The sequence below is a fragment of the Myotis nattereri genome, assembly GCF_964212035.1.
Source record: "Myotis nattereri genome assembly, chromosome: 11".
Lineage (NCBI taxonomy): Eukaryota > Metazoa > Chordata > Mammalia > Chiroptera > Vespertilionidae > Myotis > Myotis nattereri.
Genome location: NC_138086.1, coordinates 72,229,953 through 72,252,381, shown reverse-complemented (window position 1 = coordinate 72,252,381; position 22,429 = coordinate 72,229,953). Strand labels below are relative to the sequence as shown.

Sequence of the window (22,429 nt, the reverse complement as noted above, 5' to 3'; positions counted from 1 at the left end):
GGACAGCTTTAACTAGGAACTTTGGAAGACATTGGTTCAAGGTTGGATCTTTCCCAAGATTTCAGCATTATATTTAATTCCTTCCAGTAATTATTTGCATCAATTATATCATATCTTTGGGGCACTTTTGGATTTTAGAAAATAATTATATCTTTGGGGCACTTTTTCTGATTTTAGAAAAATATAGAGAAATATGATTGAATTCTTCACCAAGTCTATAAAATAAATCAGAAGTCCCACCAGAATGAATGATTCTATTTCTCAATATTCTCAGACAGCTGGGATGACTTTTTTTTTTTTTTTTTTGGTAAGGCCCAGTTTATTATTTAAAAAATTTTTTTCTTTACTTTTAAAATTTTTATTAGTTTATTGGGGTGACATTGGTTAACACAATTATATAGGTTTCAAGTGTACAATTTTATAATACATCATCTGTTTATTGTATTGTGTGTTCACCATCCAAAGTCAAGTCTCCTTTCATCACTATTTATTTCTCCTTTAACCTCTTCTACCTCTCCCCAAGCCCCTTTCCCTCTGGTAATGTTGTCTGTATCTATGAGTTTTTGTTTTTGTTTTTTGCTTAGTCTATTAATAAACCTAAAAAAAAAATCTTAGTTTTTATTACTATAAAATTATCAGTTAAGATTGATATTTTGCTTATCAGATAGCATTTTCTCCAAATTATGCTAAAGGTCAGCTTCAACACTTAGAAACATTATATATCCTTTAAATTTTTTGTTTGTTTCCTAAACACCAGCATTAGGGATGCAAAGGGAAAATTTAGTTTGAGTTTATATGTTAAAGCTAGTCAGCAACATATTTTATGATAAGAAAATAGGTTAATTAATGTGGGAGAATTCAAAGATGGATAATTCATTCAACAAACATTTTAGGTAGGGCACAATAATGTTTTGCTCTCAGGAATTCTTAGTCTACTAGGGGGAGAAAAACTTGTCCCTAAGTAAAATTACCCAAAATTTGGGGAAAAAACACACACAAATTCTATAAGCATCATATGAATAAATAACTAAGAAACTACTTGGGAACAAAAAATATTTGAAGAGGAGAAACATAATGAGCTAATAACATCTGTTGACATTTCTTTAGGAACAAAATTCCATTAAATCAATTACAGTTTTTGTTTATATTTTTAAGGAAAATGCTTTCAAAGTCTTTTCAGTAGAAACTTCATAAATACTTTAAAAATTTAAGAAAATATCATTAGTAATTGATTCTGTATTTTGATAAATGTACTAATGTAAATAGTCAAGAACAGTGGTGATAGTGGGGTGGAGGGCTGGTGGAGGTAGAAGAAGGCATAGAGGGGATAAATGGTGGTGGAAAAATAAAATAAAATAATTGTAAATTAGTGTCAAAAATTTATGTTTGTGGCCAGATCAGTAGATAGACTAGTAATTATAAGCCTATGTGTATAAAATTACTTATATAATTAGAATTAATTGGAATATGCTTATAGCCTTTGAAAATTCTGTAACTTGTTAACATGAATTACATTATAAATGTGTAGGTTAAACAATTAAAATAAAGTTAAAATTATATTAATTGTCTGCATGACAATCTTCTGTTTTATTGAACAATCTTTAATTTGGCTTCACAAAGGGGGAAATACATGGAATCCATTTAGTATTTTTAATATGGTTTATGTTTTTGGTACTTTTAAAGTACAGTGCACAAGGCATGGAGGCATGGAACGGAATGACATACCTCGATGTGGGGTTGGGGGGACAAGAAGAATTATAAACCAAAAAACGTATATGTATAACCCATAGACATGGGCAACAGGGTAGTGAAGACCTGGGGGGAGGGGAGGGAGTAGGGCCTGGCAGGAGGTGGGTAAAGGGGGAGAAAATGGGAGATATCTGTACTACTGTCAACAATAAAAAATATTTAAAGTACAATGCAAATCAGGACCAAATTGTCTGTTAAATGCCCCCTTTTTAGTTGATCACAGGACAATTCAGTAGATTTATTGAATCAATTACAATTTTGTACTGTCCTAAACCGGTCATCTTCAATGTACTGTTGAGAGGTTTGTATCATAGGTTGCCTGTGTGAGAGTGTATCCATCCCTAAAGTTCCACCAGCTTTATCAACACTTTTGGAGAGTGAATCCTTCAGAATTATATGGTTTCTTATGGTATTTGCTTTGCTTCGTGTTTGTTTTGTTTCTGGTTTGATGAATCTGTTCAGCAGCATGTTTGTTAGGTCAGCTGGCCCTCAGCACCGCAGTGATACAAAGTCAGGCAAACAGACGGAGAAATTTAATTTTCAGTTAGGAAAGGGTTCCATAGCAACATCGGAGTGAAATATGTGTCTGGTTACATTTATGGGACTACTGTTGTTGCAAACCAAACATACACATATGTGTGATCTGGAGAAGGACATTTAAAATACATGCGGTTCATCTATTCCCTTAATGGATTTTTTCTCTTTTTCAATGGATACCTTTAAAAAAAAATTATTTCAGAAATATTGAGAGAGAGAGAGAGAGAGAGAGAGAGAGAGAGAGAGAGAGAGTGTGTGTGTGTGTGTGTGTGTGTGTGTACTTAGCAAGTCAGATGGCTTTTGACAAGACTTAAACTTCATTTGGTAAATTAAAAAATGTCCCCCCCTTATTGCTATGCATAGAAATTAGTCTTTCAGAAACCATGTTTAGATTATATATTCAGCAGAAGTGAGTGGGTGTGAAAGCGCGGTTCCATGTGGCCGAGGCTGCTGCAGGAAGAGCTGGTGCTAAATATACCACAGTGGGATCTAGGCAGCGCATCAAAGCCTGGTGAGGAGCGTGATAAAAATAACAGCCCTGTCCAGCCCCCTCTATCTGAGAGAGAGTCAACCTCAAAGCTGAAATAATTAGTGCATTTTCATCCTCACACTATATTCAGTGATGATGAAAGGGCACAGTAGTGATACTGAGGCATGATAAGATACTGGACTACTTCTCAAAGCATGAAAAAAAAAATTGAACTGTACAATATGTTAATGCTTGGGTCTTTTCTATATAATTGCTTGACACTGATAGATAAGCAATGTGTGGTTTATATGGTAACTTTTAGAGATAAAATATTTTTAACTGAATTTTCTTATTTCCCAACCATTTTCATAAATGGATATTTATGAGACACCTCATATTTGTATGATCACTTTTTTTAACTCCTCAAAATATTTTTACTTAAAAAATGTGATCTTTCACACAGTTCTTTGTTAAGAATTTCCTTTAGATATATAAGAAAAGAAAGTTGATTTTAGAAGCAAGATCATGCTTTGCAAAAACATTAAATATGAAAAATTCCAGCAAATTGCCAAAGCCTAGATATAGATAGGCTTTCAGTATAGATAAGTATATTACTGAGCAAACAATGGATTCATTTGAAAAACAAAACAAAATACACCTTAGTCATGCTATAGGAACCCTATAAATAGAACCTCAGTTTTTAATTTTGGAATTAATCAGTCTTAAAAACCATGTTTTGTAAGATGCCACACGATAAGTCAAATAGCTTCTTAAAGTTTAAATCGGGTATAAATTCAAAATGAAAATGCTATATATATAATTTCTAACTAATACAATTATCCAATATTATGTGTAAAAAAGATGAACCTGGAATTTTAACAGAACAGTATTTCAAGACAATTGCTTTAGTTTTTTTAAAAAAAATATATTTTATTGATTTTTTACAGAGAAGAAGGGAGAGGGATAGAAAGTCAGAAACATCGATGAGAGAGATCAATCAGCTGCCTCCTGCACACCCCCTACTGGGGATGTGCCCGCAACCAACGTACATGCCCCTGACCGGAATCGAACCTGGGACCCTTGAGTCTGCAGGCCGACACTCTATCCACTGAGCCAAAGCGGTTCGGCAACAATTGCATTATAGATATAGTGTTTACAGTGACTTATTCTAGTCAAGTAGGCACCTTTTTCACAAACATCTTCAGTCTCACAGTCTGTGTGACTTCCATGCCCATCATTGGTTGAGGCAGCCACTTTCACTCCTATTCCCATTTAGTTAAAGTAGTTCTGCCTTAGAATTGAGTAAATTTTATTCTAACATTTGAGATTAGGTGTATGATATCTGTCACCAAAATCATTTCAACAGTTCCTTTTTTTTTCTTCAATAGAAATGTACCATTTTTATTACAAAGATTCACACACACACACACACACACACAGACACTCCCCAAAAATAGTATCTCAAAAAGGAAACTACCAACTCCCACCTGCAGAATGGGGGAGCGAGAGGGGTGAGAGGTCAGAGAGTGTGGGTTTCTTAACTCACTGGGGGCCAGTGGGAAGGTATAACAGAACCAATCTAGATGTAGCTGATGTTACTACCTTAAGGCGCCTGTAAAGAACAGGGGGTTCCTGAAGACCCAGCCATTCCTAGAATGCTCAATATAGGCATCTTTCCAAAGCCACTAGGCAGGAATTTGGCATTTTGGAATTTTGTTCTATGGATGTTTAAGAGAATAGAATCCCTTGCACCCAGAACTGGCACCCTTTATGGTTCAAAATTAAGAACTGGGGAAGGAGGGCAGGGCAGCTATTATAAGAGCGTGCCCAGCACGTGTGCCCTGGGCTCATGGCCTGGTTCCTGTCTAGGCCCTGGGGATATTTATATTTAATATATTTTTATATAAATACACAGAAATAGAAAATAGAAAACCTGAGGAGTTACAGGAGGAAGGTGGGGCACTTTGCAAGAAGCCAGAACTGGAGAGGACTGCTCAGGCCAATTTGACCTCCTCTTTAACCCCTTTGGCTTCTTGCTTGTCCTCCTTGGTTTTCTCCTCTTCTGTGACTTCTTTCTTCTCTTCTGGGTCTTGCTCTTTTTCATCCTCAGTTTTGACCCTCTTGGCTTTTTTGAAGTTAGAATAGTTCTTGCGACCACCTTCTCCCTCCTCATCAGAGTCGGAGAACTCTTCCTCACAGGCAATTCGTTTGTCAGAGGAACAGATCGAAATGCGCTTGTCAGGGTCTTCCTCATCCTCATCACCACTCTCCTCTGGAATGGCGTCCTCAGGAATCGCCTGCGTTTGGACCCCAGGGGCATGGGGCAGCATTCTCAGGTTCTCAGGCAGCTGCTGTTTGATCTTCTCCAGGTACTCATTTGTGTTCTGCTTAGTCATATTGGAAGGACTGATGTGAAGTTTGAAATCTGGCCCAAAGTATTCAAAGTGCTCTTTGTATGGAAGCTCATTAGGAATCTCTGTGTCCAGGATGACAGCTGTTTCATATGCCCAGCATCGGGCAACATAACGAATGGCGTAGCCACCTCCTCCAGCATGAGCTTAGGCAGGTCAAAGCTCTTCACAAACTCCATACACTTGGCGTGCCTTTGATGGTCAGATTGAAGCAACCTAACCGAGCCCCAGACAGGGAGTCAGAGCCACCCTGTAAGACGACTGCACTGGGTTGAAACATCTCCATCACTGTGGATATGACCGGCTTGAAAATGGCCTCATAGGACTCGTCATCAATCCCATCTCGAAGCGGGTAGTTAACAGCATAATACTTGCCTTTGCCAGCCCCAATATCCCGTAGATCTGCAGTTCCTGGGAAGTACTCTCCATATTTATGAAAAGACACAGTCATGACCCGGTCTGTGGTATAGAAGGCCTCTTCCATGCCATCGCCATGGTGAATATCAATGTCAATATACAGCACCCTCTGGTGATACTTTAGCAGTTCCAGGACGGCCAAGACGATATCGTTGACGTAACAGAAGCCAGATGCCTCAGACTTCTTTGCATGGTGCAGGCCCCCGGCCCAATTCACAGCGATGTCCGTCTGCTGCTTATTAAGTTTCACAGCACTTGCCACAGAGCCACCAGTAGATAACTGACAGAACTCAAACAGGCCATCAAATGCCGGACAGTCCTCACCAACATTGAATCTCTGCATCTGCTTGCTGTATTCAGACATGTTATCTGGGCGGATGGAGCACAAGAATTTTATGCAATCATCGCTGTGATACTTGGTCATCGCCTCAGCATTGAATTTGTGAGGATGATAGATTTCCATGTTTCGGTAGAGACCATAGTGAAGTAGCAAATTGTGAGTCATGCGGATTCGGTGAGGTTTCATTGGGTGGCCTTGTCCATAATAGTAACTTCCAACATCCCCGTCGTCGTCGTCGTCATAGTAACAGACTTTCCTCTGGGTGCCCTGAGTCTGCGCCATCTTGCTCGCCTGCTGTCGCTCCGGCCCGTCCGTCGGTCTCAACGGTTCCTTCTTATTTATCTGTGGATACAGTTGTTCCCGGTATACAAATGCTATGGAAGATAACGCATTTTGATCTCGAATAGTGAAATCTTTAGCCTCTTGACGAAGGTTTACTTAGTGATCCCCCAGGCTTCATGCTAAGACAACAAAGGGTCTTTATGGTTTAGTTTGCTGTGATCCAATGAATGGAGTCAGACAGGTCTTGGTTTGAATTCCAGCTCTGTAACTGTTTAGTTAAATCCAGCTATGTAGTTTTAGGAAACTAAAATTTGGAGAGTAATAAGTAACTTTAATAAGTAACTTGACCGAAGAGGTAGAGCTAAGATTTAAATTCAGATTATCTGAGTGTGGCACTGGCAAAACTTGGTTTAGAAAGCATATGTATTCATATATAACTTTTAAAAATAAGCAGATATTCAGAATATGTGATTTTGCAGCATATTTACATCAGTGACTTAAAGCCAGGGTTATAAAACTTATATGTAAATTGTCTAAAATATAACTCTGTCTATTCTTTTAGTAACCAGGAAATTAGACAAAATCCTGAATCTGATATGTATATGCTTAAAATCTTTGTATATTACTTAAACATCCAACAATTTTATCCCCTCCCCTAAAAAACACCCCACAAATAACCAAAGAAAGTATGTTTTCACGAAAGAAAATTAAATCATCTCTGAATTGGGAAAATGAGATATTTAAATTTGAAACGATTATAATTTTTGTAGCACTCTTTTATCCACAGCTTCAGAATTCAGGTTTTTCGTTTCTATAACTGAGAACATGCTATTTGTATGATTTAGCTGTTTGATTTTCATTCTGAATATGTATTTGAGTACAAAAAAGAAGAATAAATTAATAATTCATAAGCTAAAAAGCATTTTTATATTATCCAATTTGATCCTAAAGACAACTCTATGAGATAAGTAGGACAGTGCTGAGAAATCTAACATTTGAGAGGTTGAGGTACTGGGAAATGTAATGGTCTAGAGTTGGTCGTTGAATGAGTCAACCTAATTTTAAATCTAATGTTTGCCACAGTTCTTTAAAATGCAAATAATCTTTAAATCTTTAAAATGTAGTTAATACCTGCTTCTTGACTTGATTATGAGGATTACATAAAATAATATATGTCAGATGGTAAGTTTTCAGGCAGTCACAAGGGCAGTATGTGTAGGGTCTCTTCACAGATTCCAAGGGTAGGGAACCTCTTTTCTGTTAAGGGCCATTTGGATATTTATAACATCATTCAAGGGCCATTCAAAATTATGAACTTAAAAATTAGCCTGCTATATTTGGTCAAACAGTTAATTCGCTCACTCCTAATGCTTGGCAAGGCCAGACCAAATGACTTCATGGGCTTTATATGGCCCGTGGGCCGGACGTTCCCCACCCCTCCAGCACCATAAGCACCGAGGTACATAGTTACTGTTTTTAGCTCAGGGTGAGCCAGGGACTGGCTTCTTTCACTTAGCATAATGTTTTCAAGGCTCATTCATGTTGTAACATGTATTAACTACATGACTAAATAATATGCCATTGTGTGGATCACCACACAATGTTTATTCATTCATTGGTTGATGGATATTTGGGTTGGTTTCACATTTTAGCTATGATTTGAATAATGTTCCTCTGAACATCTGTGGGCAGGTTTTTGTGTGGATATGTATTTTTAATTCTCTTGGTCTTTACCTAGGAGGGGAATTTCTGGATCACATGGTTATTTTATGTTTAACATTTTGAAGAACAGCCAAACTCTGTATCAAAGTGGCCTCATTATTTTACAGTTCAACCAGCAATGTATGATGATTCTAATGTTCACTTTCCTCATCAATACTTGTTATTGCCTGTCTTTTTTATTACAGCCATCCTAAGTAGATGTGAAGTGCTATCTCACTGCGATTTTGATTTGCATTTCCCTAATGACTAATGATGTTGAGCATCTTTTCATGTGCTCATTGCCATTTGTGTAAAGTTTTTGGAAAAATGTCTATTCAAATCCTTTGCCCACTTAAAAAGTCTTTATTCATTTGAACAGTTTTAGATTTACAGAAAAATGGCTCAGATTTTGCAGAGAATTCCCTTAAACACCACAACCAGTTTCCCTATTATTAACATCTCACATAAGTATGGTACTCAAGGTACAATTAATGAGCCAATATTGATGCACTGTTATTAACTTTATACTTTTTTAGATTTTTTTTGGATTTTTACCTGATGTTGCCTTTCTGTCCAGGATCTCATCTCGGATATCACACCACATGTAGTCGTCATATCTCTTTAGGGTCCTCTTTACTGTGACAGTTTCTTAAACTTTTCTTGTTTTTAATGATTTTAACAGTTTTGAGGAGTACTGGTCAGAAATTTTATTAAATGCCATTCTTCTGGAGTATTTTGGATGTTTTTCTCATGATTAGACTGGAGTTACGGTTTTTTGGGTGGAAGATCACAGTGCATTAGTATGATTTTCATAATATATCAAGGGTACATACTATCAGCGTGTCTAATAGGTTGATGTTGACCTTGAACACCTGATGTGGTAGTGTTTGTCAGGTTTCTCCATTATAAAGTCACTCTTTCCGCACCCTTTCCATAGTCTAATAGCCGCTATGAGCAAACTCATCTTTAAGAAGTAGGGAGATAGGCTCCATCTCCTCGAGAGTGGAGCACCTTCATAAATTAATTGGAATCCTTCTGCAAAGAGATTTGTCTCTTTCTATTCATTTAAAAAATTTTTCAATTATTTATTTATATTGGTATGTGATATTTATTTCACACTTTGGGTTATAATCTAATAATACTTTATCTTATTCCAGTTTGGGCTATTGGGAGCTCTTACATTTGGTTCCTGTGTTCCTTTGAGATGGGTCTGTCATGGTGGCTTTTTATAACCACTTCCTTCCTTTTTGGCACCACTGGGTCCTCCAGGCTCATCTTATATATTTCCTTCCCCAGTCCTAGCATCAGCCATTTTCCAAGGAGTACTGGTCCTTTTTATTAGAAAATGACATTAGAAACCAAGCTGTGGTCACGAGGTGCACTCATTGCTAGTAGGGTGTCCTTGCTTCTAGGCCTGACAGAGCAAGGAAGTATATAGCACATATAATAACCTGTACTAGACACATATTCCTGTACATAGAGGGATATGTAACCATCTGTATCTATATTAAGCTAAACATGAGTTCATACTAATGTCTCCCACTCTAATCCATTACCAAAGATCACTCCAGTCTCTTTTCCTTGCTTATCTGTAAACTTACACCTATGGCTTCTATCATCAACTATTCATTTACTTAATTGTCTAAGTCATATATATATCAGATATAACTTTCTCAATAGTATAGTACTAATGTACAGTTTCTTTTGCCTTTAGTTTGATAGGTGCCACTTGTTTCCAAAGTCAATTTAGCTTAACACCCTTTTTCTGCTCCCACGTCAGTGAGGTTGTTTTACACATTTGTAATGCCGTTGTATTGTTTTGTCATATTCTGCATTTCATTCTAGAATTCACCTGACTTCCTAAATGATTTTTTAAAATTTGCATACGTTAAGATTCACTCTTTATAAAATAAAGTTCAGTGGGTTTTGACAAATGAATAATGTCATGTATGCTAACTACAATGACAGTATCATAGAAAATAGCTTTACTAACCTAAAAAGGTTCTTGTGTTTTACTTATTCAACCCTTTTGCTTCTTCTCAAACTCTTGGCATCTATTGATCCTTTTGTCTCTCTAGTTTTGCCTTTAGAGAATGTCAGATAATTGCAATGTAGGTAGCCTCTTCACACTGGCTTCTTTCACTTAGCAATATGCATTTTAAATTCATCCCTTTTCATAGCTTAATAGTTTATTTCTTTTTATCACTAAATACTATTCTATTGTATAGGATTTGCTTATCTAGTGATATTGAAGGATACCTTGATGGCTTCCAGTTTTTGATGATTATGAATACATCTGCTATAAACATCTGTATGCAGGTTTTTATGTTGGCATAAGTATTCAGCTCAGTTGCATAATACCTAGCAACATGATTGCTGAATCACATGGTAAGACTATGTTTAGCTTTGTAAAAACCTGCCAAACTGTCATTTTGCATTCTCATTAGCAACGAGTGAGAGTCTTTGTTGCTCTGCATCTTCACTAGCATTTGGTACTCTCAACATTTTGGATTTCAGTTATGCTAATAGGTGTATATAGTATCTTATTATAGTTATAATTTGCAATTCTCCAGCAACAAATAATGTTGAACATTTTTTATGTCTACTTTATATCTGTATGTTTTCTTTGGTGAGTGCCTGGTCAGATCTTTTGCTCATTTTAAAATTGGGCTATTTATCTTTTTGTTGTTAAGTTGTAACAGGTATTTATATATTCTGGATGTAAGGCCCTTGTCAGATATATGATTTACAAATATTTTTTCTATTGTGTGAGTCTTTCACTTATTTTGTCCTTTGAAACACAAACATTTTTACTATTGATGAACTCCAATTGTTTTACTTTTGTCACTTGTAATTTTGGGATCATATCTAAGAAAGTACTTTCTAATCTGTATTTTATCCTAATAGTCTTATAGTTTGAGCTCTTAGGTGTGTTATCCATTTTGAATTAATTTTTGAATATGGCTTGAAGTAGGAGTCCAACTTCATTCTTTTGCAATGCATGTGTTCACTTACCCCCGCACCATTTGTTAAAAAGGCTATTCTTTCCCCCGCTGAATTGTTCTGGTACCCTTGTCAAAAGTCAATTGATCATAAATGTAAGGGTTTGTTTCTGGACTCTCAGTTCTGTTTCACCAATCTATATGTCTGTCTTCATGCTAGTATCACTGTTTTAATTATTGCAACTTGGTAATACATTTTGAAATCAGCTATATGAGTTATTCACCTTTGTTCTGCCTTTCAACAATTGTTTTGGCTATTCTAGATCCCTTGCATTTCCATGTGAGATTTACAAATATTTTAATCTTTGAAATTTATATTTTAATTGTTTTCTTCTCTTCTACCCTTCCATGCAGCGTTAATGTATATTTGCGCCTGCCCTTTCTCCCCAATGACTTACGTGGGCCCCTTTCTATGGACCAATCAACTAGCTGTTAATTAATCCTATTGGAAATATCAGCTGACGTTCCTCACGGATCTTGCTAGCCCTGCTATCAAATAGCACCTACTATTGGAAATATCAGCTGATTAAATTTGGGCCTTGCAGTGATTTTACCCAGCGAGGATTTGTTTATAGTGATATTTGGCTTTTTTTTCTTCCCCACTTTTCCTTCTCTAATTAGTGGAAAGTCTGTAGCCCTCCACCTACTCCAATATCATTTTAATTCAATTTATTCATACATTTCTATAGATCCCACTTCCCTCAAATATGCTGCTAAAATTATTTCCCTATATTCAGAAAATTCTATACATTAGGGCAAGATTAATTATCCAAAGTATAGTTATGATCATCTTATTTTTCCTGCTTAAAAAGGCTTTGAGACATGGATGAATCTCAGAAACAGTATGTTGAGTGAAAGAAGGCACACACAAAAGAGTACCTATTGAATGATTGCATTTTCATGAAGTCCAAGACAAGGCAAAGCTAATCAATGGGAATAAAATTCAAAACATTGGTTGCCACTGGGAGGATAGGAAGGGAATAAACTTGAATGAGACAAGAGGGAATTTTCTAGGGTGATTGGGTTACGTGTTACATGGGTCTAGACTTTTGTCACAACTCATTGAACTGGACAGTGAAGATCTGTGCATTTTATGTATAGAATTATATATTATATTATATATTATATATTATTATATATCATATATTATATATTATATATTATATATTATATATATTATATATTATATATTATAATTATATAATATGTATATTATATAATATATATATATAATATATAATATATAATTATATATTATATATATATTATATTATATATTATATTATATATTATATATATAATTATATGTATTATATATATATAATTATATGTATATATAATTATATAATTATATATATTATATATATATATATAATTATATATATTATATGTATAGAATTATATACTTCAATTTTTCTAAAGTAAAAGATAAAATATAAACTTTTAACGACTCCCCATTGCCTTTAGCTCAAACACCTTCATTTGTCATTTAGGGTCTTTTAAAATACAATGTCTACCTAATTTTCCAAGTTTCTCTTCCAGGCCCTGTGACCCAGCAAAATAGAATTGTCTGTCTTCTTCACATGCACTGTGTTTTTCCACTTTTGTGTCTTTGCTCTCACTTTACCCTCAGTAATGAATGTCGTGCAGTAGCTCATTGCCAATCACCATTGGCAAAACTATCTTTCCTCAAATTCCATGTCAAAAACCATCCCTTTTCTAAATACCTACCCTCATAGCATTTTGTATTTCTCTTATGGCATTCTTGACTTTTCCTTGATTTTAGTGTAATTATTTATATTGCTATGCTTATAGGTGCCTGACACTGTTTATGAACATCCTATTCCTACTTAGCCCATAAGTTCCATGAAAGGCAAGACTTACATTTGCCTCATTTCATAATCCACAGGACCTAGAAAAACATTTATTGAATAGATGGAGATGGATTGATAGATAGAAAGATGGATGGATGAGCTAATTGGAGGGGATGGACAGTGGTGAATATTGGGAAGGAGTAGCCATCTCAGCATCTTTCAAAACCTCTAACATATCCTGTGACCTACTTGTCAGGTATAATGAATGAGATGAAATATGACAAAAGATAAATAAAATTTTGGTAGCTCTCAGCCAAGTCCTGAGCTTATAAACGTATCCATGCAAATACGGAAAACATGACAGCTCCTGGAATGATTTTTAAACAGTTTTGTGCAGTCATTTTCTCCATTATAATCCTCCAGCGCCTAGGGGTTATGATGTCCTCATCCTGGCAGTGCCTTCAGACTGTCCTCAGGCAGTAATTCCCAACCAAGGCATCTGGCACATTGATGGGCCCAGAGGCGACACTTAGTTGGTTTTGCTAATAAGGTAAACAAGCTCCCCTTGACAAGAGGCAGTGATTTACAATGCTCAGGGAGTTTGCTGAAGCTGAAGCAAGCAAAGATCTGGCAGTTATACAGTCATTGGACATGAAAGCCTGGCTCAGGCTCAAGAGATGCAAGCTTTCAGGAGGGGCTGGTGCATCATGGGTCCTGGGAATCTGTATGTGAGTGGGAACGCAACATCACCTGACACTGGCAAACCTTGCATATGAAACTTAACAAACCAAAGCCAACATCTTCCTCCTCCCCCTTAAAAACTGTATTTCATGACCCTGGCCAGTGTGGCTCAGTTCACCTGTTTGATTCCTGGTCAAGGCATATACCCAGGTTGCATGTTTGATGCATGAGAGAGGCAACCAGTTAATGTTTCTCTCCCACATCGATGTTTCTCTCTCTCCCCACCTCTCCCTCTAAAATCAATTAAAATTTATTTTATGAAGGAATCTGGGAAAGGTGGTGGGAAGCTTTTAAATCCTTTAAAAGAAAGAGTAGCCGAAGAATATTTTGTCGAAAAAGGAATATTTGTGATTTTCATCATGAGCTTATAGAGATTTCATTTATAAAATGCTTTCCTGAGATTTTACATGTAGTCTGTCAAAGGCAAGCCAGTTCTTTATGGCTTCCCCACCATTTCCTGCCATACTTATTTTTTCCACGGGTCAGGAGGACCTTGATAGCAAAAGGAATAATGTTTCAGCTTCATTCTTTCCCTTCCCAAATTGGCCACATTAGCAGGGGGAGGAAAAAACTAGAGAAATTTGAATGTTTGTTCAAAATCTCAGAATACTTGTATCTGATTTAATCAATAGAGGAGGTGCATTTACTGACAGCAAATCATAATGTCTAAGGGAGGAACAGATATTTTCTTTTTTTAAAAAATTTTTTATTTGTTATCTCGGACAGGAAGGGAGAGGGAGAAAGAGCTAGAAACATCAATGATGAGAATTATTGATTGGTTGCCTCCGGCACGCCCCCTACTGGGGATGGAGCCTATAACCCAGGCATGTGCACTGGCCTCCTGGATCATAAGTCAAGGCTCCATCATGAGCCGTGCAGGCTGGGCAGGAGGAACAGATATTTTTCCAAGGAGAAACAAGAGTTGATCATTAATAAAAATTGCTGCCATTATGCTCAATCTTTGGATTATATTCTGAGCCTCGTTGCTTTCTTCTCTTCTGATGAGCCAAAATATTTTTAATTTGCATAAATAAGTAAACTTTATTTAACTTTACTTAAAAATAAATATAAAATATAAGTAGCTATATTTTTGACAAATCAATCTCCTCTTTTTATTTTCAGTGATTGTTTTTATAATATGAAGCCATTGCATAGTATGTAAAGTACATTTTTTTTTTTTACTAAAAGAAAACACATGTAAGGTAAACATGTGCATCATTAATTACCATTACCCTAGCTAAGCATTGTGAATGTGAACCATATTTACTGTTGGCACCTGTCAAGTAAAACGTTGTCATTAAAACTTCCACAAAATATATAAAATTATTTCTATATGTGGTTACTTTTTATAGTAATTCCTGAAAATGTCACATAAAAATTTATTTCCTCCATAAAACTAAGTATGAAAACATATATCACAGGCAGAGCAGCCATTCCGACATTCAGGCAAACCTGATATGCTGCATGTACTTTCTTCAGTAGTTCTTCTGATACTGCCCGACCAGCACCACCTTTGAAGGAAAATTCTTTTTGACTTTAACACAGAGCACCATTCAGTACCTCTTTGATTGGATTATGCATAACATTTATATGTGTGTCACTTACTGGAGATTAAGTAATTAAGATGCTCTTAATATTACAGGGGAAACATTACAATTCTCGTTATTTTAATGGGCTGTTGGACTCCAGGGGTTTGATAATAGGATGCAATGTCTTGCATTCTAAGTTAGCAAAATTCACAAATTTGAGTGTTTGGCAATCTAAATTTGCAAGGCTTTTGATGATCTGGGTAGAAAGACATGGTCTCAGATCAAATCTTAGAGGATAGACTGTTCTTACAAATAATAACAGTAATTCATGTAATGGTGGCTGTATTATTAGTGCCATTCAAGCACTAATGACTCCACAGCCAGGGAGTGAGTGGTCTTTTAATCTTTGCTTTGAGAGGGGTCCTGGGGGCCCTGAGGCACTCTGAGGGCTGCAGCACAGCTGTCTCCACTTTATGTGACATTGTCTGTGAGGGCCTCCCTATGGATGACTAATAGGTCTATACAGCCCAGTAATTACACTTGTGTTTGTGCTGGAAATACAAAAAGACAAATATTTTCTTTTGTTAAACTTAGATGCCATCTTGTTCCAAAAATAACCTCAATTGGCTGATTAAAAAACAAAAAGTATGATCTGCTCTGCAATCTTGGGTGCAATTTCTGATTCATCTCTATAAAATAAGTCTGTCATTGATTGGCTAAGCAGGAAGTTCAGTATCTCCCTCCACAGGGTAACCTCTTTGTAAAAAACTAAAGTGACACAAATAGGAGCACTCCAGTTCTGAAGTGTATCCAAAATTCTCCGTGGAGTGAGCCTTGCTCTAACCCAGCGGTTCTCAACCTGTGGGTCGCGACCCCTTTGGCGGTCGAACGACCCTTTCACAGGGGTCGCCTAAGACCATCCTGCATATCAGATATTTACATTACGATTCATAACAGTAGCAACATTACAGTTATGAAGTAGCAACGAAAATCATTTTATGGTTGGGTCACAACATGAGGAACTGTATTTAAAGGGCCAGAAGGTTGAGAACCACTGCTCTAACCAATCCAATAAGTCTGTAGCTTCTTGCAACTACCAGCATTGCCTCTTGGTCCTCCACAGTCCAATGATGATCCTAGTCTACCCTTGAAGGGACCTTGATGTTCCATTCCCCTGGGGATGAGTTGTGGCTCTTGAAGGGAGGCAATACTGTCCCCTCAATGCCACACTTGATGCAGCATCGATTCTGTGTGAGGCACTTTCCAGTATACCAGGAATACAGTGGAGGATGGAGAATGAAAAGCAAAACAGACACACTTCTGCAGGTAGCATGTATTCTATTGGGAATTCCAACCAACAAGTAACTGATAAGCAATCTGTTTTATGTAATACCATGAAAAGAAAGATGCTATTGATAAGGTCTCTTGTATAGGGACCCCCAAAATGGAGGCTGCCTCAGTCAAATCTAAACCCAAGTCAGCATGCTCTTATGGAAAAATACCTGTCAAAGACACCTAACGAACATCAGTCACAATCCTCCAACTCAGTGTAGCTCGCTCACCTTACCCTAGAAAATAAGGAAATCACCACCTGCCCAGCCAATCCTGCCCTGTTTTTGTGTGGCCTCTTCTCATGTTCTATAAAACCCGCTCTTGCCCCAAGAGGCTCAGAACAATAATAAAAATAAAATACAACCAACCTAAAACCTTGGCAAGTCTCTAGGCCATAAAGTAACATCCAATTATTTATCAGCCCAATTGTGAATTTTCTGGAAAAAATAATGTAGATTGTACTTAGGTTTTGGGACCTCAGGATTTTTGCCCATCACATGACATAACTTTCCCAAATCCCCTTTCTGCCAACAAAGTGCTCCCATCAGATCTACTCCTTGGCTGCCCCTAAAGACTTTTCTTCCCAGTTCTAAATTTCTGTAAACCCTGCCCACAATATCAAGCCCAAGGTGCCTTTCCCCCTCATTCGTTACCCCAGTAGATTCTTAATTGCTCTTCTTTTCTTTGACCCTCTCTCAGCACACAGTACACTTTTCCTTAAAATACTCCTTTTATCCTGTCAGTCCCCTGAATGAAATCTTCTGAGGCTCTTAATTCCTTGCCTAAGGACAACAATCTTCTTAGTTGCTCGATAAGTCTTATCTCCCACTCCTTCACAACCCTCATCCTTAGCTTAACAGAGCTTGTCATGAACATACCTTCTTGCTACCCCTTTGGATTTTTGCTCTTTCTCTTCCCCTACTCTGGAATTTTACATTGTGTCACACACACACACACACACACACACACACACACACACACACACCCTATCTCTTCCTACCAAAAAAATTACATTGCCAGTCTTTTCCTTAAAGCCTTTCCTATAGTTGGTGCAGCTCAGCAGCGGAAATATAGAAGATTATAAAATAGTATTGTTACACGTATGAGCCAGGCGTTTAGTCCTTGAATGCCTACTTCATACCAACTTCTCCACTTAGTTAGTGTACAAAGATGAATGCTCCTAGTCTCAAGGAGCTCAGTCCTGTGGGAGAGATGAATGCAGAAATATGCCCTGTAGCACATAGTGAGTGTGATGATTGAGATATGAACAGGGGTTAGGGTTGGGAGTGTTCGGGCAGAGCAGATAAGGTCGGACCAAAGTAGAGGGGCTCAGCTGGCAGGCGCAGAGAGCCCAGACAGCAAAGGTCTCAGGACCAAGGAGAGCGCCTCGTGCATCGAGCCTTGGATTCCTCGCATTTTTGGAAGCAGCTCAAGACTTCCTGTTAGGCTCTATCCTCACAAGCAAGTTTCTGGCTAAAGGGAACCCTCAGACATATCCTGGGCCTCTTTGTGTAAGGAAAGTACTTGCAAGGTGTGAGGATTGAAGGTTATTTGAGGAATTTATAGCCTTAGCGGGTCCTTTTTAATGGACTCCTCAGAGGATAGTTTTCATTCTAGAATCTGAGATGGAACCCAGGACTCTTATTTTACTGAGATTTTCTTTCTCAGACTTTGGGGGATTGGAGCTGATTCCTAACTAAGTAGACAGAATGTATCTCTCCAGTCTCTTATACCATGTACCTGGCAGCTATGATGTTGTTTATGAATGTCATATTTCCTCAAAATATGTTGTAAATTTCTAGAGTAGCACAGTACAATTGAAATATAATGAGCATATATGTAATTTAAAAATAATTTTAATAGCCACATTAGAAAAGTAAAAAGAAGCAGGTGAAATGAATCTGTTTTATCTAACCCAGTAAATCTAAAATGTTATTTCAACATGTAATGAATATTAAATAATTGGTAAGATAGCTCACATTGTGTTTTCCATATTAACTCGTTATAATTCAGTGTATACATGTCCTCATACAGCACATTTCCGTGCAGACAGCCCACATTTCAGGGGCTCAGTTGCCACTGACTCTGGGTGTTAGACTATCTGTATTCCCACACCAGCCTTTTTGACATTTCCTTTCCCCAAACCTCATGTATATTGGCGAGAAAAACACCATCACCGTAAGAGGTGATATCAAACCAAGTGTGTTTTGTCCTCTGTTTACAACTGAGTAGAAGGGGGGAGGAAGGAATGTTTAAGTTTCAAAATAAATTTGTGTATTTTTCAGAATCAGCCTAATAGGATAAACCAGCCAGTTGACTGTGTAATGGTTAGGAAAATGGATTAATGAATGATGACAAAATACTTAGTCTGTACAGATATGTTTCATAATGAGGAAAACTAATGCCAAGAAGGATAATATACTATTTTTCTCCTGAGAAACATTTTTAGAGTGTTAAAAAATATGTACCCTGGTGGTGGGAAGAAAAGAGCACTGGAGGTCAAGAGACTTTAATTTTAGTGTTGTTGTTTTTTTATTAATCCTGATATTTTTTCCATTGATTTTCAGAGAGAGTGGAAGGGAGAGCAGGTGGTGGGGTGGGGGGAGAGAAAGAGAAAGAAACATCGATATAGGAGACACATTGGTTGGTTGCCTCCCACACTTGCTCCAACCTGGGCTGAGGATTGAACCTGCAACCCAGGTATGAGCCCTTTAAAAAAAAATTAAATCTTTATTGTTGAAAGTATTACACATGTCCCCTCCCAGGTACGAGCCCTTGGTTGGGAATTGAACCTGAGACCCTTTGGTGCACAGGTTGGCACTCTAACCACTGAGTCACACTGACCAGAGCTATTTTTTGTTTTTTTTTGTACTGCTCCTAAGTAGTTAAATTTAAATTCTCAAGTAAATTAATCTGTCCAGCGTTAAGTTTCCTTATGCGTAAAATAAAGAGATTGGGTCAGATTTCTCCCCACTCCTCATTGACTTGGCCTCTTAAGTAAATTTCACAGCCATTGTCTTCTCTTTACTCCTACTTTATAATTTCTTACCTGAACTACCACAGCTAGTCTCCCTAGCAATTTCTCAAATCTATCCTGTTCTCTACCAAACATGTCAAACTCGCGGCTGGCAGGCCGCATGAAGCCGGCCTCTAGCTTGACATGCTTGCCACTGAAGGACTGAAACCTTTCTAAATAAAAATCTCATCATCTCGTGCATAATGTCATCAGTGGTTCCTAGAACCCATGGAAGTTGGCATGACCTGCTTTTATCTGCTCCCCAGCTTCAACACCTGCGCTCCCCCAGATATATACCCTGCCCTAGCTTCTCTAGGCTGGCGCTGCCAGGGTGAGACATAAGATTTGGAGACTGGCTTCGTCAGTTCAGGCTGCTATAGCAAAATATCATAGACTTGGGTGGCTTAAACAACAGAACTTTATTTTCCATAGTTTTGGAGGCTGGAAGTCCAAAAATCAAGTTGTTGGCTGATTTGGTGCCTGGTGAATGTCTTCCAGGTTTGCAAATGGCTACTTTCTTGCTGTATCCCACAGGCCAGGAGAGAAAGCATCTCTTATGTCTTATAAAGGCACTGATCCCACTCATGAAGGCTCCATCCTCAGGACCTAATGACTTCCCGACTTCCCTTAAAGCCCCACTTGCAAGTAGCCTCCCATTGGCGACCAGAGTTCAACATATGAATTTGGGAGGACACAGCATTCACTCCATAGCAAAGAGCCAATGGATCATCATCATGCAAGGAAATTGTGGGAGTACTTAGATCAATCCTAAATTATCAGTTGCTATTACAAAAATTCAACATATAATTTAATATTTTATAATCTACACTAATAAAAGAGAAAGATGCAAATTGACCGCCCCTCTGAGCACCCACCAGCCAACCAGGAGTGAGTATGCAAATTAACCCTACAAAGATGGTGGGTTAACTTGCATACACAAGGGGTGGGGCGGCCGCTTGCGCATGTGCCAGCGCCAAATGGCCTGCGTCCCGGGGACAGGTGTCCTCGGGAGCCAGGCTGCTCTGAGCCTGTAGTCCCGCATGTAGGCCCGGAGCAATCGGGGTCCCAGAACGCCCCCAGCCACTCTGGGCCTACGCTCACAGGTGCTGAGTGGCTGGGGGGGGGGCGGCGGGAACATCCCCAGGATCCAGGTGCTCTGAGCCAGTGTGTGTGCAAGCAGCCGGGGGCAGGATGGGAATGTCCCCCGCATCGAGCGAGCAGACAGCAGGGCTCCCACAGAGAGCAGTTACCAGGGTTCTGCTTGCCCCTGAGGCGGCGAGCCCAAGAGCAGACAGCAGGGCCCTGCTTGCTCCTGGCCCTGGTGGTGCAGGGCAAGCAGGCCCCCACAGAGAGCAGACACCAGGGCCTGTGGTGGCGTCAAGCAGGCAGGTCCGCAGAGAACAGAGAACCACGGAGAGCAGGCCTAAGCTGTCAGTAGGACATCCCTTGAGGGCTCCCAGATTGGAGAGGGTGCAGGTCGAGCTGAGGGACCTAACTGTGCCCTCCCACCCCCCCCCCCTGCACGAATTTCGTGCACCAGGCCCCTAGTATCCTATCTAATAAAAGAGAAACATGGTAATTAGCGTACGACCCTTACCCTTCCCATTGGCTAATCAGGGCGATATGCAAATTAACTGCCAGCCAAGATGGCGGCTGGCAGCCAGGAAGCTTGAAACTAACATGAGGCTTGCTTGCTTCAGTGATGGAGGAATCCAACTTTCCCCGTCTGCCTTGCCGGCCTCTGAGCTTGCAGTTTGGAACATTGTAACAAATATAGAAGCTAAACAAAACCCCAGAAACCTGCTTTCAGCGAGCCCGGGATCTCAAGAGCTGGAGTTATACATTGTTTCGATTATAGGACCGAAACAAACCAGATACCTTCTTTCAGCAGCAGAGGCCTCAGAGCTGGAGCCAGAGCTAAAGCTGGCCCAGAATAAAAAAGAAAAAGAAAAAAAGGAGCAGTGGGGAGCTTCAGTCGGCCTGAAAACAGCCCTCAGCCCCTCACCCAGACTGGCCAGGCACCCCAGTGGGGACCCCCACCCTGAAGGGTGTGTGACCAGCTGCAAACAGCCATCATCCCCTCACCCAGGCTGGCCAGGCACCCCAGTGGGGACCCCCACCCTGATCCAGGACACCCTTCAGGGCGAACCAACCGGCCCTGACCCGTGCACCAGGCCTCTATCCTATATAGTAAAAGGGTAATATGCCTCCCAGCACCGGGATCAGCGGAGCTGAGAGGCCTCCCGGCACCGGGATCAGTGTGACGGGGGCAGCACCCAAACCCCCTGATCGCCCTGCGGCTCTGTGTGTGACAGGGGGCGGGGCCACAACCTCCCTATCATCCCTGCTCTGTTCCTGACAGGGGAAGGCGCCCCAACCCCCCGATCGCCCTGCGGCTCTGTGTGTGACAGGGTGCGGTGCCCCAACCCCCTGATTGGCCCTGCTCTGTGTGTGACAGGGTGCGGCGCCCCAACCCCCCCCCCTCCCCCCACGGGCCCTGCTCTGTGTGTGACGGGGTAGAGCCATAACCTCCCCATCAGCCCTGCCTTGAGTGTGAGAGTGGCAGCGCCCCAACCCCCTGATCAGCCCTGCTCTGTGGGTGATAGAGAGTGGCGACCCAACCCCCCCTCCACGGGCCCTGCTCTGTGTGTGATGGGGTAGAGCCATAACCTCCCCATCAGCCCTGCCCTGAGTGTGACAGTGGCAGCGCCCCAACCCCTTGATCGACCCTGCTCTGTGGGAGATAGAGGGTGGCGCCCCAACCCCCTGATGGGCCCTGCTCTGTGCGTGACAGGGGGGAGCTCCCCAGCCCCCTGGTGGGCCCTGCTCTGTGCGTGACAGGGTACAGAGCCCCAATCCCCCTGATGGGCCCTGCTCTGTGCGTGACAGGGGGCAGCACCCCAACCCCCTGATTGGCCCTGCTTTGTGAGTAACAGGGGGCAGCGCCCAACCCCATGATTGGCCCTGCTCTGTGTGTGACAGGGGTGGCGCCGCAACCTCCCCATCGACCCTGCCTTGAGTGTGACAGGGGGCGATGCCCCAACCCCCCAATCAGCCCTACCCTGAGCGTGACTGAGGGTGGCATTGCA

The 22,429-nt window shown here is 39.9% G+C and overlaps 1 protein-coding gene across 1 annotated transcript; it reads right to left on the bottom strand.

The window, feature by feature from the left end:
- Positions 1 to 4,701: 4,701 nt before the first annotated feature.
- On the bottom strand, positions 4,702 to 6,205 carry LOC308527055 (histone deacetylase 1-like; the record flags this gene model as incomplete). The annotated part of the gene is given in 3 exon segments (XM_081102377.1): positions 4,702 to 5,306; positions 5,309 to 5,359; positions 5,362 to 6,205. Coding segments are annotated over 3 exon segments (1,452 nt in total). The 3' UTR covers positions 4,702 to 4,749.
- Between the last annotated feature and the right edge of the window lie 16,224 nt (positions 6,206 to 22,429).